Genomic DNA, 18,937 nt, shown 5'->3' with positions numbered 1-18,937 from the left:
CGTACAGAAAACAGTATTCCTTCATGGTCAATTGCTTCATGCCAATCACTTCAATTTAAATAATTCTTCAGCATGCAAAGTGTAATTAATTCACTCCTCCTATGATGAGTCCCAAACTTGTTCATCCGAGCTCTCCCGTGGTAGCATAAAGCATAAAATCTATCCGGGTAAAGCTAACAACCCATGACTCAGAGACTCAAGCCAGGTCACGAGTCCAGCCTGGTGTTAAAACTACGGAGAGCGGGATAAAGGAACCATATTTAGATGTCAAGGAAACAACAGAGAACACATTTGTAAGCCCAGAAGCAGTAGCAAAAACTATCAAGAACTATTAATGAATCTTGCAGCAAAATTTTTCATCATATGTTGCGTTTATACATCAAATAACGGCTAATAGAATAAGTACAACATTCTCTTGAGATCAGCTCTACAGGAAATTGTTATATGCTGACCAGATTTAAAACCAGTCCTCTGAAAAAACTTCGGCGGTGCTCCCTGACCTAAGAGACAAAAATAACCTCAAATGCAGGTGCGAACCCACAGAACCACCACCCTCGTCTAAGATCTCACCTAGTAGTGCGTAGAATTAAAAGAAATCAACCCTAGAAAACACAATATATGTTATACACATTTGCAAAGAAATGCATCTCAGAATAATAAGGCAAGGTAGTAACTGGAGAAGACAAAAAAAATGTGATCTCAAAGAACAGTGGAGGATTGACATGACTAGCACAAAACCTCACATGCATGCTCCTCAACGAGCAGTAACCTAAAAATCCTCCAGAGTATACGTTTCTGCTGCCACCTGGTTATGTCATCTACCCGCTAATACATATTTCAGTTGCATGTTAGCTGACACATTCATTTGGCCTTGTGTTCAGACGGTAAGATCCTTGAAAGCCTCCAGCTTTCCATTTGATGTAACAAAATCTGCAATATTACCACCTTCAGGATGGCTCGAGTCTCCATTCGCAGGTTTCTTGGCTATCTGACTGTACACTGAGTTGGACATGGCAGAGCTGCGCTCTCCTTCAAAGTATGTCGAGCAAGGGAAATACTGAGCGCAACGCACTTTCCACCCTGCAAAGGAAGGAATTCAATATCAAGCCGCAAAATAAGTTCTAGCATCTATCTTATGGAACACTATATGCATGCTTCAAACATCTCCCTGGTTCCAATATTTACAACATTCTTAGAAACAAATATTCAAAAGGAATCTTCCATCTTCAGCAGGTTCGAGAGCAAAGAAATAATGTCACAGAAAAGAGAACGTTATAGAGGAGAATTTGAATATTTGGATTTCAAAAGATTAATAAATGCACTTTTCCCATTAATGAAGGACACACAACCCACCATGTGCAGAAGAAACTAGCAAATTAGAAGGGAGCACAGGACATAGAGAGAGAATCCAGGTTAAAAATGTTATGAGAAAAAAAAAAGTAGCCAAGCATATATAGCTACTGAGCAGACAGGAGAAAAAGGAAAATGATGACCATGACCAATCCTCTCTCAATAGTTTAAAAAAAAAAACTAACTTCAGCACACATTAACACCACCACCAAGTATACACCATGCGCCTAAGACTTTAATGCTGCAGAAAAAACACTAAAAATAACATGAAAAGGAATGATTAATTCTATCACACCATTTGAACTGCTTATAGACTAGAATGCAGATATTCCCGTTCTGGCTATAAAGAAAAAAGGCCATGAAAAATTTTACTTACTCAATGCAGCATCAGGATCATCAAGAACTGCTCCTAGGAGCTTGTGGACTGCAATGCAGTCTTTGAGTTTCCATTCCTTAACTGGTCCAAGTGCTCCATTTCTTTTGGTAAAAATAAAACAAGGAAAAATAGATTAACAATCAGTTTGGATCAACAATAAAGATGTGCAAGTCCAAGTACCAGCAAGAAAGTAAAACAAACAAATAAACCAAGAAAAAAAAATAGAACTCAGATAACTGAGGATTACATTGGTGCAGGGTTGTTGGTTGAATCTTCAATTAATTTGATAGCCTCATGTTTCTTGTTAGGTTCCAAAACAAATAGCATTTCCGCCACTGCAGCTCTATGCATTAAAGAACCTGCAGGAGACAGTTAGTTAACAAGCCAGTTCTATCCAGGTATAGTTGCACAAAGGGGCCACATAAGGTGGGAGATTACCTTTATGTTTTTCAAAGAAAATCTTGTTTGCTTCAGTGAGATTTTTCTCATGCAATTGACTACAAGAATGAACATTGCAAACCTTAATATGTAATTTAGAACTGATAGATAAGGTGAAGAAAACATCATGTTACAAATAAAGAAAAGGGAAATGTGCAAGAGAACCTAATGAATGGACGCTCTGCTTCCAAGACACTCCAAACAAGTTTCTCAGTATCAGTCACAGGAGCAGTCATTGTACCCACTTTATGGAAGAATCTAACCTGCAGCACATCAAATTCATAATCAATAAAGATTAAAACGAAGGGTCTCTGTTCCTCTAACCAGCAGAGGATGCACAACACTAATCAGCAATACCAGTATCAGGACACATGTAATGTCAAAAACGAAAACAGAAGTTTATAGGATTATTGCATGATAGAGGATGATATACCAAGCAGCGATGGGAATCAGGGTTTTCAGCATCCAACCTGAGCAATTGCTTTACAGCCTACAAAAGAAAACTAAATTAACACTGCAATTTACCAGTTGTGAATGCAATTGTACAAAAGCACCATTTACTAGAAAGCATCATGAAATTCATACTGTCAACCTCACTAAATGATTTAGCCAAACAAAATACAGGAGTTGGCTTCTCATAGCACTTGTTCTCTTCAGAGAGGGAGAAACAATCTTAAGAAGAAAATGATTTACTCGATGGCATTTGGACTAAATAACAGAATGTTTTCCTGTATAACCTTGACAGTCAATTAAGTAGACATCGTGAATGGTAACACAAGAAAGTGAAAAGGGCTGAAAATGGTGACCAAGTTCAACGTTTCGGACAATAAATACCTGAAGAGCGAGCAGAATTTTCTTCTTTCTCATATTCACTTCAAAAGAAAGCAAGTGTGTCTCCAAAGAGTTGAGCGAATGTTTCTGAAGCAGTTTCAAGTACTTTGTAGCTTCCAACAATGGATCTTCAACCTGGAAAAAAAAAAACATCCACATTTAACTGCTATTCATCTGAGATGAAAGATGAGTACTTTGTAGCCTAAGAGGCCTTGAAGCAATCAAGAATAAAATCTGAGGGGCAAAAACAGTAGGAAATAGAAGTAACCTGCAACAACTTTTCCCCATTTGGATCTGGATCTACAGGTTTAACATGCCGCTTACCCGACTTAGAAACACTACTAGCACTTGATTCTTCATTTCTCACCTCGGCTTCCTAGGATGGAATATCAGACACTAGAATGAAAATCATTATAACAGAAACATGCCAAGAAGCCATAGAAACATAATATTAACATACTTTCTTAGCTCGGGCTTCTGCCTTTTTCTGTTTTTGCCTCATCTTCTTTCTCTGAGAAGGCGGCAACTTTGACATCTCTTCTTCTTCTTCAGCCATTGACTTCGAAGGAGAATCAAACAATTTTATGTAACATCTGCATTTGAAATCCATACCCAGGAACATAACAAAAAAAAAATATTAATTCAAAGGAGTTCATTACAAGTATGAAATGGCATTCAGGCAACATGTGAAAATACAAATGACATATGGTCACATCTATAAGAAAAATGCATGAAACATTGATCCTGTGAAATTAGATGCAATCCATGCTATGTGAAAACCATATAGGTGTCTGGCTCCAATAGTTAACTGCAACACCATGTATGGACATGAATATACCAGAGAATACCCTGCGTTAAGTCAGTGAACAGGATATTCTAGTAACCTGTTTCATACACAACTAACTTATGTCATGTTACCAAACCCCAAAAGAAAGAAATGAAGGAAATGACTTGAGGGCCAACTGACAAAATCACACCAGCCCACTGTCATCATAGCTGAATGACCATGGCATCCAGCAGCCTATGCAAGGTATTCACCATGGTAATATTCGTACTATCGCTCCAAGGTTTCGAAAAAAGGTTAAGCATTATTAATAACATACAGTCCTTCCTAGAGAACACCCCCCCCCCCCAAGCTTGCTCGAGGAAAACCAACAGCAGATCATTTCAGACAGCAGAAAGAGTCTGTACAGCACATGCATAGATGAGGCAAGCATGTAAAGCAGCATTCTGACTCAGAAACTTGTGCAAGAAAAGGAAAGGGACAGGAAAGCTGATTTAAAAAAGAAAACCTCAGATCTCTTTCTAGGTTCCAGCAAAAATATTTCACCTGATTGCTCCAGCCGCTGCTTTGTGGAAATATGCATGTGAATGCAAGCGATCTTGAAATTTAAGCATTGCCACGTAGGCTCGTAGAGTCATTTTCCTTAAACAATAGGAATGGAAGTCGAATTGGTCTTCAGTAATATCTGCATAGTGCTTCTCCACCGCTAAAAATTTCTTTAAAGCCCGTCCAAGATCACCTTGACGGAAGTAACTCTCACCAGAAGCAAGTTCATACCTTGCCAAATTATTATACAACACTCAGGATGTCTAATGAAAATAGCTACTTAAAGCAAGACTTAGTGACAATAATAAGACAGACTGACCACATGCACTGCATGTCATGAAGGTTGTTGTGCTGATCCCCATCTTTTGTAAACAAAACAGCAGTTTTTTCAGCCGAAGCCACCTTCAAGAAAGAATTCCATGTAAAGCACCACATGCAGAAACAATCTGAGAAGCATAAACCAACAATAATAGGAAATCTAAAATTAAGACAAATTGCAGCTTCCACACCTGATCAGCCTGTAGCATACGTTTGACACATTCACTGTTTATGTATCGATCAGCAAGATCCATACATCTAGCTTCATCTGCCAAAGTGGCAGCAGCTGCCAAATCACCAGCATGCTTCAAAATGCGACTCTGTGATTGAGAAATGCAAAAACAGAGTGAGAACATCAAAACCCAGCAGTTTGTACTTTATAAACATATTTAGCGGTAGGATTTGAAAGAACTACAAAATTTTACACATTCATTCCTTTCTCTAAGTACTATTCTACACTAAAGACAACACTAAATGGTGACAACCGAACCAATCCAACAGAGAAAGGAAGACAAGCATCTAGGTGCCAATCCCACACCCACAAGAAAAATGAGGGCAAACCACACATCTCAACTAGCATACAGAATTGGGAAAGAAGAACCGGTAAGCATATGCTGCCTGTTCATGCTATATTGGTTGCAAAATTTCAAGATGTGCTCAGAAACTATCAAGGAATCAACAATTCGTTTCGAGATGGGAAACAAAGAGGAGAGCTTTCAAAAATTATAACATAAAGATGGCAAAATGAGACTTGTCTATAGAACCTTGGAAATAAAAGTTTACAGATAGAAGGTGTAAATCAACCTTGACAGAATATAAATCAATCACAGTTGGAGTGTGTTCTATAGCCTCGTCAATTTTACTCAGAGCAACATCATACTGTCCCCGTCTGTCGTAATGCTGCAGTATAACAAAAAGTTGAACAAATTATTAGAAAGCATCAAAAGGATACAGTAATAGCAGCTAACTATTTGCTTGATGGTACCCAACCTGAGCCAAGAAAAACAAGGTCCACATAAGTGTTGAAGGAGGCTCTTTTTCTGCCCTGCATATATGAAAGGAATACACAAGGATGTTAAAAAGAGCAAACAACAAAACAGAACAGAACTTGATGTAGAAACACCAAATTATCAGCAGCATCACAGATGTTCTTTATTGAGATACAAATCTGTAATTTTAAAAATATTAACAGCAAGCTCTCCCCTAAATGTACCAAAGGCAGTTACTGGGCAACAAAAAACAAAAACGGGAAAATTCTAAATGTAATTTTTCCATTATGGTCATCTTAATGCTTTTCACTCATATTAATATGCAGCACAAGTTAACATGATGAATAACTGGTCCAAAATCTGTGATAATAACTTGATTGCAGAAAACAGTTTTTGTAAGTCACAAATGACAAAACATGTCCTGTCAATCAATTTGATGTCAGTTCCTGTAAGTTTTTTCGGTTTTCATTAATAAAAAACATCAGATTATTTTTTTGTTTGAACAACAAATCAAGTATTCAAAACAAAATCATTCCTAACAGTTAATAAGCAAAAGGCATAGAAATAAACAAAAGAATTATTAGTTACCGAAGAATATCCTGAAGGAATTTCCCTTCCATCTTTTATATTTCAAGTTTTAAGGATCAGATTTTACTAACAAAACTTGAATAGAGGTACAATGGTACAAAGTATAAATTACCTCCCAGGGTATCCCCCACTTATCCTAAGAGAATGCTCCACTTCGAGAATAAGTTTCTCCAGTATATCTGCCTGAATGAGAGCAAGCGTAGAAGATTGCTTTTAACCAGACAATGAAATAATAGTACGAGCAGACAACCTCCAAAAAGATATACAAACACCATACAAGAAATCAAACTCACCTTTCCAGGGTGGTCATATAGTGGTGAAAGATCTGAGAATAACGAAGGAACTCCCTAAAAACAACAAGAAGACAGTACATAATCCTAGCAAAAATAGAAAAGCCAACAAGAACTGCTTGAACTGTAACTACAAATACCTTGGTCAGGAGGGGTCTAATGTAATTATCTACAGCTTCATGAAACTTTTCACCTTGGAGAAAATCAAGTGGTATTCTCTGAATTAAAAAGGAAGAGTGGTAGTCACTAAGTAACCCAGCAAAACATCACATACATGCATGTTTATATTCGAAAAAATACAATGATAGGGGAAGAAAATAACATTGACAATGATAATAGAAGATGATACTAAAGAGTGTAATAACACCAAGGTCTGACCAACAGCAATCCATATTAAGCATTTTTCAGATATACCATACAACAGAGTGATTTCACTTAAAAGTTTTGCCCAGACAATTCAGTAGCTGGCTGGGGTCATGGTCTTGATGCTCATGGTTTTGATCCAAAGAAAACCACACAAAGCAGAGCGGGCTGAGGGAAGGGGGCAATGTTTTAACAATTGTAGAGCCTAGCATAAATGCTGTTGTTTCAGTTGGTGGGCATTGACCACCTAAGAAGACACTCCAGATAAATTTACTGATATTAGATAGCCTTTACAGAATGCCACTGGCACTAGCTCAACCGGTAAAGGGTAGGGTGGGTTAGGGGGTGGAACCGGTGATTCAAACTAAGAGGGGAAAAGGGGGTGGAACCGATGATTCAAACTATACATGATATATCTGCCTCGGGTAAAAGTAGGGCAGTAAATATCTCCAGATACAAAATCTAAGGGCATGCCTCACCTTAACAGCTGATGACCAAGTGTACTGCTGCTCAAGTGATTTGTACAAGGCATCCAACTGATCAATATCAGAAGGAGAAAGGCCATTTTCCGCATGCAGCCCAACACATTTTTGTAGACCTTCATAATATCTGGACAGACAAAAGATAGTGACAACATTGGATTCCTTATCAAAACCACAACAGCAAACCAAGATTCACTGAACACCAGAGAGAAAGACTAAGAAACAGGCAACACTTGCGTTAATTTTATAATTTAATCGTATGGTCACCATTCCGACGTCTGTAGCTTAGATTTCTGACAGCGGTAATCAGTCAATTCAAAATCTGATTTTCAACAATACAACAACTATAAGAAAGACAGGAACAAGGCAAACAAAACCATTGATTTTCAACAATTTAAGGATCACAAGTCAAATATGTGCAGGTCTGGCAGACTCTTCACAATCAGGTGAGAAAATCTATACAGCAACTTGATCAGTTTGTGCAAGATGAATTTCACAAGAAAGCAATTTTAGATGTTCAATAGGAGTGATGGCCTCTTACAAGAAATACATGTTAAAGAAAATGGTGAATTCTGGTAGAGTTACAGCAATATGGAAAAGAAAAATATTGTCTACAACAATAAACAAACAAAATTAAATGAAAGGACGGGCAAAATTTTGTGATTTGCCTAAAGGTAAAAGTGTTGTGAGGTTATTTCAGAGCTAGGTAGCTAAAAAACAAGTAGACAACATCAAATAGTACCTTATTTTGGGCACTTGCTCATTTTGTAATCAAAAACTGTTAAAATAAAAGGCCATATTGCATTACAAAAACAAAAAATTGGTTCATCACACATGCAGACACTGCATTCACTAACACAACAAAGCTATAGTTAATTATGTTTGCAATTGAACAAATGAAGTGATGTCGACATTTCAAGGCACCTGAGAGATGAATAAAACATCAAACACAGATTTCTATCCTCATTGTCCACTGGCAGAAACATATTTCAACAATTTTTCAGAAAATAATATATTCTGATTCATTGTGAACTTCAACACAAATCTCATAACACCAAACAATATAACTCATCAAAAGTTGTAATAACCAAATATATGAGGTAGACATCTACAATGAAGATATCAATTTCAAATTACCAAATTTGTTTTAGACAAGAAGAAAAAAGACAAGCAAAAGACACTATTGGCTAAATTCATAGTTGGAATCACAAAAACACAAACTGCTACATTTACTAGCAATCCTGTCATTTCTGTTAGATGGACATTCTCTTTCTTCTCAGAAATGTTAAGCAAATTAAATCACCTGTAGTTGTCAGGATTAATAGAAAGCAATGCCTTGTACAATTCAGCACCTTCTTCATGACGATGAAGCTTCACTAATAGAGAAACCTCTTGTTCTTTATAGGTCAATTTATCAACCTGGAGAACTTTCAGTCGTAAATATTTAAATCAAACTCAAGAAGACCCACCAAGTAGTTACCCTAGTGTCAAATGAAGTGTACACTTACAATTTTTGACTCTTTCTTACGCAACTCCTCGATAGCTCTCTCAAGAGAACCACATTCCTCTAATAAAGAGATCTGGAAGGACAATAAATCACCGGCATATAGCCATCAAAACTGCTGAGAGATCTAGAAATATCACAATTCAGAATGCAAGTTCTAAAAAAGTTTAAAGACAATCATGAGACTGGCTCATGCAGTCACTTCTAACCAAAAAGAGGCAGCAGAAGAAAAAAAGCTAAATAATCACAACCCTAATTAGCCCCTGAGACTCATCCATAACTAGCTGTCCAGCAACAATGTCACCATCACATTCAGCCACTAATCTGTCTTACACTTAATTGAGAAAACAATAAATGATAAACTTCAGCATCAAAGCAAAGCTCCCAACTGATACTGATGTAGTTGCACTTGTCTAATCATCTTGAAGCACAACAACCCAAAGCCCAAAAATCGTTGTAAATAATATTATTGCCAGCATAAGCTATCAACAGAGTAACAGCACATTCAGTTTTGCACATATATGGCAGAGGAAACACATAGAAAGAAGCAAAACATCAAGGACCTAACAATTGAAAAGATCTAAGACAGAATAGAGCTGTATATATGAAATCAATAGTGTTACCTTATACAAAAGCATTTCTCCATGCTCCCATCGTTCATTATCTGGAGGATAATCATCATCAAGTGTCCCTTCATATGCTTCAAGAATTTCAACTGCTTTTGAACCACTGGTAAAAAAGAAAAATAAAGCACAAGGGGAAGACTTAAAGTGTAGATCATACAAGATTACTTTACACTGCTACTTCCAATTCAGGTAGAGGAAGACAGGCAAAGCAGAAGTTTAGAGACAATTTGATGAGATTATAACATTCAACTGACAAAAAATTATCTGCAATATTCCACATTCATAAAGATCCTTAATAACCTCCTGTAATGAATAAATAAGCTTTAAGTTCAAAACAAACTTTGGGTGTCATGATAAAGTCATACTCTGAGTTCAAATGGTGGGCAACAGCAAAGCCAATCCAGTTCATGCGATGATTTGGTTTCAGGGATAGAAGTTTCTGTCTAGTCTCAACAAAACCTGTAAGGTCCCGCATTTGAGCCTGCAAAAGGAAAATTTCAACTTTATATCAAACAATTTTTATGTCAGCAAAAACTAGACAGCATGCTGAAAAGAGCAGAGAAAAGGCAAGACGTAGGCAGATACCATGGCACCTGGTTAGCTGCTTATTAAAGTATTTGGTTGATAGGAGTAGCTACATTGGCTATATTGGATGTAAAACAGTAATGTGAAAAATGTCCTTGAATTGGAAGGTACAGGACATCAGGGTGGACCATCTTTTACCATCTCCTGCATCTATGCTCCCTAAACCATCCTCTCAACATGCTACCAACTCTGCCACATTGAGCATTCTTCTGATAGCCATAAACTTTCAATGCATGAGCTTAACTTTCAGTTTCTCTTGGATCCTCTTTAACCTTTATTAAGACTTTGCTTCTTAGAACCATATTTTAATTTTAATTCTTTTTTTCCTTTTTCTCTCACTCACCTGCTTAAGCATTTCTATAGATACTTTCCAGGACCTTGGGTGGTGCGCTCTTGCTCTTTCTAGAAAAACAGTACATCACAAAATAAAAATAATTTGCCAAAAATTCCCTATATACTTAGCTTGGTTGTGATGGTAAGTGAAAGAACTGATGACCACAAAGATCCCATGCTCATCATGATAAGGTCCCAACAGGACTTTTTCATTGCAATAAAAACATGAGTTCTACCTGTAATTTTCCATTTGTGAACTACAGTGAAGCATCTATCACTTACGGTAGCATGAGACCAAAAGATTAATTATCATGCCGTTTACAAATTATGGATAACAAGTTGCATAGGTAAAACAACTATCGATTTTCTGTGGCATACAAGCGTGCCGCATAGGGTGCTAGAGGTTTCCAAAGACTTGAACTAGACTGTATGTGAGTTGATACTTAATAAGCACAAGAATATCATTGACCTCAGAAAATCAACTTCAGTACCAAGACATGGTTTATTAAACATCAACAACAGTTAAAAGAAATGAAAGCATGTCAACATTTGGATATCAAAACCAACCAGGGAACAGAGAAACATGTAGGAAGGGAAACAGCACATATCTAGCACAATTTGAATTATTGCTTGGCTTTTTAGGGCATCCATCGTAATAGAGGCAGTAAAATCAGAGTAAGTATCAATAGCTCTTGATTGTATAGTCCCAAAATTCTAGTCAAGCAAGGACCACATAAAGACAAAAAGGTCATTTGGATGGGACAGACAAAGTCAAGTTATACCTGTAAGAGTGACAAGTCCCTCAGTATTTCAATATTGTCTGGATCTATTCTCAATGCATTTCGATAGCATTTGATGGCCTCCCTATACTCTCGGTCAGATCGATAAAGGAGGCCATAAACATGCCAGCAAACATGACTCTTAAGGTCATTCTGCATTAAAGAAACAAACAGAAACACAACATTACATTACAAAAGTGAGATGAAAAAAGAAAAAATATGTAAATTTAAATGTTATACAAAATGGAGCATATCAACCTTTAGGCCAAGTCGGACCAGTTCGTATGCTTCAGATTTACGATCCATGCAATTTAATGTCAAACCCTTCATGGATAAAGTTTCTGGAAACCAAGAGAAACAAAATTTCAAAAAAAAGTTAAAATAAATAATGTACTGAAATCTGGTGAGTGGTTAAAAATTCAAGGTGTAAAAATTCAGAGGGTGGATTTTGTAGTGGAATAAAAATTACATGCATTGTGAGAATATAAAAGAGGTGAACAACAATATTTCCAGTTCCTAGGTTCATATTGACCATAACTACATCTTTACCACTTCCATATCTTCGTTTATAATTAGGAGACCTTATATTATGAATTTGAATGTAACCAAGTCCCAGATTTGTCTTTAAGCATTTCTTAGAGAGGTTTAATAGCAACCCAACCATAAAGAGTACTATCTAATCAAGAACAAACGAGAACCAAGTCTTTGCTGGTTGCAAAGGCAAAAGATCTCAAGTCTTTGGACACAGCAAATATAAGCAATTTATTCTCAGTAACTGCATGATGAAATGAATCTTAAACTGAGATTCCTAAGAACAGGAACCCTACAGGGAGGATGCTAGTCGCCTCTAATTTCTATTTAAGAACAGGAACCCTACAGGGAGGATGCTAGTAGCCTCTAATTTCTATTTCAATTGTTTCTCTTCAAAATTGGTGTGATTTTTTAGAACCCTAGAATCTCATCTTTGTTTTCCTGGTCATTTTAACTTGGCGAAAAACCCGAAAGCACCCAGCAATGCACTCCCAACACTACAGAAGAAAAAAAATTAATTCATCATAAAAATTAAAATAATTTTTCTGTGCCCTGCTGGAAACAAAAAATTTGTTTGGATTCACATCTTCAACTTTTTTTCTCCTTCAATAATCATCACATTTTTCAAAACTCATAAGATTCATTCATCAAAGGATATGCTAGAGAAATTTGACTTTCAAAAGCATAACTTTTCAAACATGAGAAGCAAACAATACCTCCATGGTCTGGAAACTTCTTCAAGATAGTATCTGCTGCCTTCAGTCCCTTCTTGTACTGTTTACTTTCATATGATTTCTGCAACAAATGAAAGGAATGCGGTAATGTTTTTAAATAAATGAATCCATCACATGGTACTCCTGGCAACTATATAGAAAACTTTGATCATTTAATAATCCAGCTTCTAACACGAAGCCAATGAAGGCCACTGCTATTTACTCCACCATTGACACCACAGATGCAACATAGTGGTTCGGCCAAAAGCTTAACATAGTTGGTGCAAAAGACAAGACACCATATAGGCATATAAACACCACATGACGATTAAGATTTTTAGACTCAAATAAAAAGCATTTTTTCACAAAAAAAAAGGTTAAGAAGGCGATCAGATCACTATCAAAATGGAACTTTTCAACTCAGAACGTGAATTAGCATCAAGTTTATATTTTCAGTTTATTGAAGTTAATGTATTAACAATTAGTGAGTGTTTTACATCCACGTGCAGTCACTTCTTTTGTGGATAAAAACAAATAGCATGAACGACCTGAAGCACAGGAGGAAAATTTAAGGAAAAAAAAATCAACTTTTCAAGCATTGACACAAGCCACCAAAACTCATAAAACAAGAAACTTGAAATCATTTGCACTCCTTAATACAACAAATACCCTAACTTGAAATTGAACTTCAGTCGGCAGAAATGGAATCTGTTTCTCATTTATTAAAAAAAACCCTAAATTAAAAAAAAAAGTCCATGATCAATCTAGAGTAAGAAACAAATGCATCAATATTGTAATTCAATTACGATCGTACAGTTATTTGTAGTAATTAGAAGGATAAAGTAAACCAAGAGTACACAAAAAGATACAGTGAATGAGAGAGGGAATCGGAGGCTTACGACGATGAGCTTGAAGAGGTTAGCCTCTTTGGGAGGCAAAGAAGCTCCCATTTTTTTTCTTGTCTATGAGTGAGAGAGAGATAGGGTTTTACAGAGATAAGATAGAATCAAGAGTGAGAGATTGGGAGGTTAGGGTTTGGTGTCGTTTTGTTTATGTTTTTTCTTGCTATAGCTATTGTTGGAGTGTAGAGAGCTGAGAACTGAGAACTGAGAAGTGGAGACGGAGAGAGGTAGAGAGGTGGTGGCGTTTATCTGCTGCGAGTGCGAGGCAAAGGCAACCCTACTGTGAGAGAGAAGATTAAAAAAAGAAATAGAAAACGGAAAAGACTAAAAAACGAGTGAACCACTCGAACACGGCTGCCTAGTGGTAAAGGGAAAAGACTCCACCGTGTAGACTTGAGGGCTTTTCTGTAATCTAACCAGTAATATTCATGAAATTGCATCCCTTTTTCTACTTTAATTAATTAGTTTTTCTAAGATGTGTTTCTTCTCTCTCTCTCTTTCAACTAATTGTATTTTTTTTAGGTTTCGGATTATAAGCATCATTTTGAGCTGCAGTTAAAAAGTTATCCGTAAATATATTTTTTTCATGAAATGCCTTTAATGTATTAATAACTCATGTTCTAATTTACTATCTGATTTTAAAGTAAGAAATTCATTTAGGTAAAAATTGTTTTTTAGTGTGAGGAAATGGTTGTTGTGTTGTGTTGACTTTGAATTCAAATATAAAGAGAATTTATTGTGAATTTATGTCCAATTAGGTTTATACGCGGATCTTTATGGCATGAAAATAAGATTGTTGATTAAGAACAAATTACTCATGTCATTTGTCAAAAGATTTCAAGGATCAAAGGATATCGATTCTAGCGCTATATAGAGTTTTGGGGATCTGTTTTTAGGATTTCAGATCAATAATAGATAGGAAAGAATATATTCCTATGTTTCCTATATTCACTAGAATATACTATGATTTTTCTTTTGATTTTGAGCTACTTGAATTTAATATAGTAAAATTTAGTATAGTAAATGGGTGAAGTTTTTGCTGTTATTTACGGGTTTTGAGCCCGAATCTTCATCTTTTTACTACATGGGAAAAAAAAATTATATCACCCATAATTTTTTAGTTCAAAATATGATTTTTTTATATTGATAGTGTTTAGCAACTTAATTGGCTAAGTGTTTGTTAAAAATTTGATTTTTTTATTTAAAATTATTTTTTTGTTTTTGAATTATTTTGATGTGTTAAAATCAAAATGAGTTTTGAGAAATGAAAAAAAAATATTTTGATACATTTCCAAGTAAAAAGCACTTTAAAAAACAACCGCTATCATAATACCAAACAAATATCATTGTCCAACCATGCATGCACTGGAGTTTCTACATAAAGTTATGTTTGTTTTAATTTTTAAGTTTTCTATGTGTCTGTTTGTGTTTCTAGTGGGTTAAAAACTTGTGATAATTATTAATTGTCTAGTAATTTATTTGGATCTTAATTGTATCATCTTGGTGTTTTCCTAGACTTTAGAGGGTTATTTCAAGAGTATAAATTTGAATCTGACCATGTATTGTTTCTTGGAAAAATCTGAATTTAGAGTCTTTTGACTTGGCCTTTTAGCACAATCTCAAGTGGTAGACTTATTCTTTAATTTTGTATCTCTAAAATGGTGATTTGATTTGTATTTTTAGGGTGGTGAGTTTCTTATTCGTTTCTATATCTTTTTAGTTTTGTACCTTAGAGTGGTGAGCGAGAATTATCATTTATGTGAGTGACTTGTAATTTTACGATTTCTCATGCCTTCACAGTACACACACGTGTGTCTTGGCTCTTTTTATAATCAATTAATGTTAGGTTTTTTTTTTTCAATTAAATTGATGAGAGCATTAGTTGTTCTTTGCTTTTTTCATGACTATTGTTGGAAAAGTTATAAGACATGGACTGGTTGTATAATGAAGATTTCAACCTTTACATTAAAATGAGTTATTTCATAAAAAGGGAAATAGTGGTTGCTTGATTCCATATTTTTATTGTTAAAGATCACTAATTTTATGGTATGTTGTTTAGTTACATTCGGGTTAATACACGATGGATAATAGAAACCTGACTGGGTCGAGTTCGAATTTTCAAAATACATACCCGTTAAGTTTTGAAGTGGGTATGGATAATAATTTTGAGTTTAAATTTAGATATGGATAGTACAAAACTCGATCAATAGATAATCATTATCATCCCTACACATACACTATTAAGTTTATTATGTATAGTTAGGTGCTTTTCTAAACTAGATAATAAGATACGACATGTCTTTAATGTTTCTCTTGGCTAAAAATCTTTTGCAAACATATCATTTTTCTTTAGAAAAAGAAGTAGGCATGACTTGACTCTCTAAAGTCTTATGACCGAACATCTAACACTAGTTTTCACTTTTTTTGTTAGTAAGCAAAAAAGGACTAGAGTTTAACATCATCGTAAGATAACTTTTAAGTTCTAAAAAATCTACCTTTTATTTAAAAAAAAAAAAACTATGTTAAAACCATATATTTTATAATCAAAACCAATAGAATAATATTTTTAAAGCTACCTTTTATTTTAAGGTATTACAAATGAAATGTATGTTCACAGTAGAATATTTAATAAAATATTTATTATTCATCAATTAACTCTTGGTTTTTTACAAAATGAGTCATTTGAATTTTGACTGATGGATTTTATCCTAAACAATCATTAGATAAATTCGGTAGAAAAAAATTATATCATTATTTGTTTAAAAGAATATAAAATAAATAATTAAGATCGATAATATATTTATTTTAAGGTTTCTTGTTATCATTTATGATTGTTGAAAAGACATTTCAAATGTTTCTTACAGTTATAAGTGTGATTATAGTGTTATCATCTTGTTTTTTTTTTATATATATGATTTTTTACTTTTCTTCTCATTTTGAGACTTAAGTTAGGAATTTTTTTGTTCCATTGATCATCTAATTGTAAGATCAACAATAAATTTCTCATTACTAGTACCAAAAAGATCAAAGTTGCTAATAAATCTATTTTCTCAACCCCATCACCATATTCAACTAAAGCATTTTGTAACATTGTAATATAGACCTTGACATTAACCAAAATATTATGACACATCTTTGAGATATTTTCATCCTAACAACAATAATCAACACAACAAAGGCTCTTCTCATTAATTAATTCATACAAAGTGTACCATCTAAAAAACTGAGTTTCACTACACAAAAATACATATTCAAAAAATACATTATTTCAACGGTGATTTATACTTTCACATGGTGCACAAATCATGTTATATTTATTTATGCAACATGTTGTATCAAATAGTAGAATATCACCAAAAACTTCATAATATAATCTTGATATCATATCCTTTTAAAACAAATTCATTAAAAAATCATCTTTATCTATTTGGATGGCATTAAAAAATATGAATCTTGTGCTTGCATATTTTTAATGTAATTCAAAACACCTTGAGCATCTTTTCCACTCAAACTTCTTCTATGTTCTTGTAATAAATTATGACAATCTTAATACATGAAATCTACATTTTATGCACCTCCACTTTTATTTTATAACAAAATGATAAGCTTTCTTTGCTTTTATATAGGTATATACCATAAAACCAATAACATTTGTGTTTGGTATTGTGGTAGTTTTTGTGGTTGTGGTTTGAAAAAAATTGTTTATAAAAAGTACTTTTAGTTGAGGTTGGTTTGGTATTTATATATGTTTGGTTAAAACTATGGTTGAATTTGAGATTGAACAAAAGGTAGTTTAATGTATTTGGTTAAAAAATTACTTTTCAAATTAAGGTTATAAAATTATATATATATATATATATATATATATATATATATTGATGGTTTTGAATTTAAATATTGTAGATTTAACTATTACTATTACATCATGAAATAAATAATATTTTATATAAAATATTTTTTTATTGTTAAATTAAACTATCTACAATTCTATCACGTATGAAATACATCCGACAAGAACTACAGTTTTCTTGGTTTCTTAAACACGTAACAACATCAGCTAAATATAACTAAGAACAAAATTGGGATTGTGATCAAATTCTGTAAATGTTACGTCATCAATAAAACACAATTAAAAATAAAAAATATTTTTTTACTGGGTCGGACTTGATTCAATGCATTTAACTTTGGACCGGACTCGATCCGACCGGAATCATGCACTACTGTTCACGTGAACAATGGTGCATGTCTCCACTGTTCAAGTGAACAGTGAAGCATGTCTCCACACTGAAAGCAGCACAATGTTGCTTCTAACGAGGCTGCGTTTTTAACGTAGGAATTACTGGGGCCCACGCACGTGAATCCACTTTTCATCCGTTACCAAACATATGTTTTCCATGGTTGGCTTCAAACACAAAAGCAACCATGGAAACAAATGGTCTTTTATTAGTTTAGGGTATCTTTCTTCTTAAGGCAATGAAGTATCTCTAATTAGGCTCAATCAATGAGTAATTATGTTCAACATAAAATCACTTTATATACTTTTTTGGTAACCTTACAAGCAATACATGCCTTAATACTCACATCTATATTATAATCTCTATCGCTTTCTTTCCTCACTAGAAGCAACACCTTTAGAATATCCTTCACGCAAACAAATTATTGACGAGGCATATTGCCATATTTATTGTAATTTTTTTGGTATGTCATCACTATAAAATATTTTTTTAGCGTATAAGTATTATGTGTACTGGAAACATGATCATTAAAAAAACATGTTAATTTTTAAAGATAATTTTTCATTAAGATGATATGTGGCTACAAATTTTGATGTATTGCTCTCATGCTCATCAACAATAAAATGGCATTTTAGTGTTAATGATATATGAATCTTCTCAATAATGGTAATATCATCCATTTTATTGCCATAAGTTTGTATCTTGTTAACGATTGCCATCATTCTTGAAAATAGTATGTGACTAACTCTCTCATATCCATCCTAAGCAATTCAAATTTTGTTCAAAGTGTTTAAAGTTGCTACCTTTTTACTTTAGTTGCTCATTAATACTTCTTTCTCATTGAACACCAAATATCCTTGAAGGTTTCCTTACAAATAATGGTATCCAAGATTGATTGGTTAATTGATTGGAAAAGATATTATCTGTCTTGAAACCTTTTAATTGTTGCGTTTTTATTTCTGTTCTCTGCACATTCGTTATTGTTGATCCGAATAATAGTTCAATTATTCCTTGAGAAATAATTTATCAATACTTCTTTGATCTTAAAAATTCTCCATTAACATGCTCAAATGATCATAATAACCATCAAATAGTGGAATGGTCGGTTGAACAAAATTATCAAAAACCATGATAATTTTTTTTATTGGAACTTTTGTGTTACGATCAAATTATTGCCAATACTAGAAAGCTACTGTTCAAGTTTCGCTTTTTGGTGTTTTTTTTTCTGAAATTTCACTTTTTAAAGCATTGTGTAATTACTCTATTGCCCTTAAAATCAAACTTCATGAGCCTATTTGTAATCTCATATTGGTTTTTTCATTATAATCATTTGGTCTTAGAGATAATTTGGTCTTTTAATTAATATTAATAATA

The 18,937-nt window shown here is 34.1% G+C and overlaps 1 protein-coding gene across 1 annotated transcript; it reads right to left on the bottom strand.

The window, feature by feature from the left end:
* Positions 1-309: 309 nt before the first annotated feature.
* On the bottom strand, positions 310-13,654 carry LOC133701549 (N-terminal acetyltransferase A complex auxiliary subunit NAA15-like). The gene is made up of 26 exons (XM_062125495.1): positions 13,326-13,654; positions 12,430-12,508; positions 11,441-11,523; positions 11,186-11,335; positions 9,851-9,966; positions 9,483-9,588; positions 8,864-8,935; positions 8,659-8,774; positions 7,353-7,482; positions 6,651-6,728; positions 6,514-6,567; positions 6,333-6,403; positions 5,634-5,688; positions 5,448-5,543; positions 4,835-4,963; positions 4,645-4,727; positions 4,326-4,556; positions 3,456-3,588; positions 3,264-3,371; positions 2,999-3,130; positions 2,598-2,654; positions 2,330-2,427; positions 2,165-2,223; positions 1,974-2,085; positions 1,727-1,827; positions 310-1,080 (listed from the first exon to the last, which is right to left on the bottom strand). The coding sequence occupies exons 1-26, from the start codon at positions 13,374-13,376 to the stop codon at positions 878-880; spliced, it is 2,703 nt and encodes a 900-aa protein (XP_061981479.1). The 5' UTR covers positions 13,377-13,654; the 3' UTR covers positions 310-877.
* Between the last annotated feature and the right edge of the window lie 5,283 nt (positions 13,655-18,937).

This window comes from Populus nigra, chromosome 8, assembly GCF_951802175.1.
Source record: "Populus nigra chromosome 8, ddPopNigr1.1, whole genome shotgun sequence".
NCBI classification, from domain to species: domain Eukaryota; kingdom Viridiplantae; phylum Streptophyta; class Magnoliopsida; order Malpighiales; family Salicaceae; genus Populus; species Populus nigra.
Note: the sequence above shows the minus strand (reverse complement) of the source record. Positions and strands in the feature narration are given on the sequence as shown.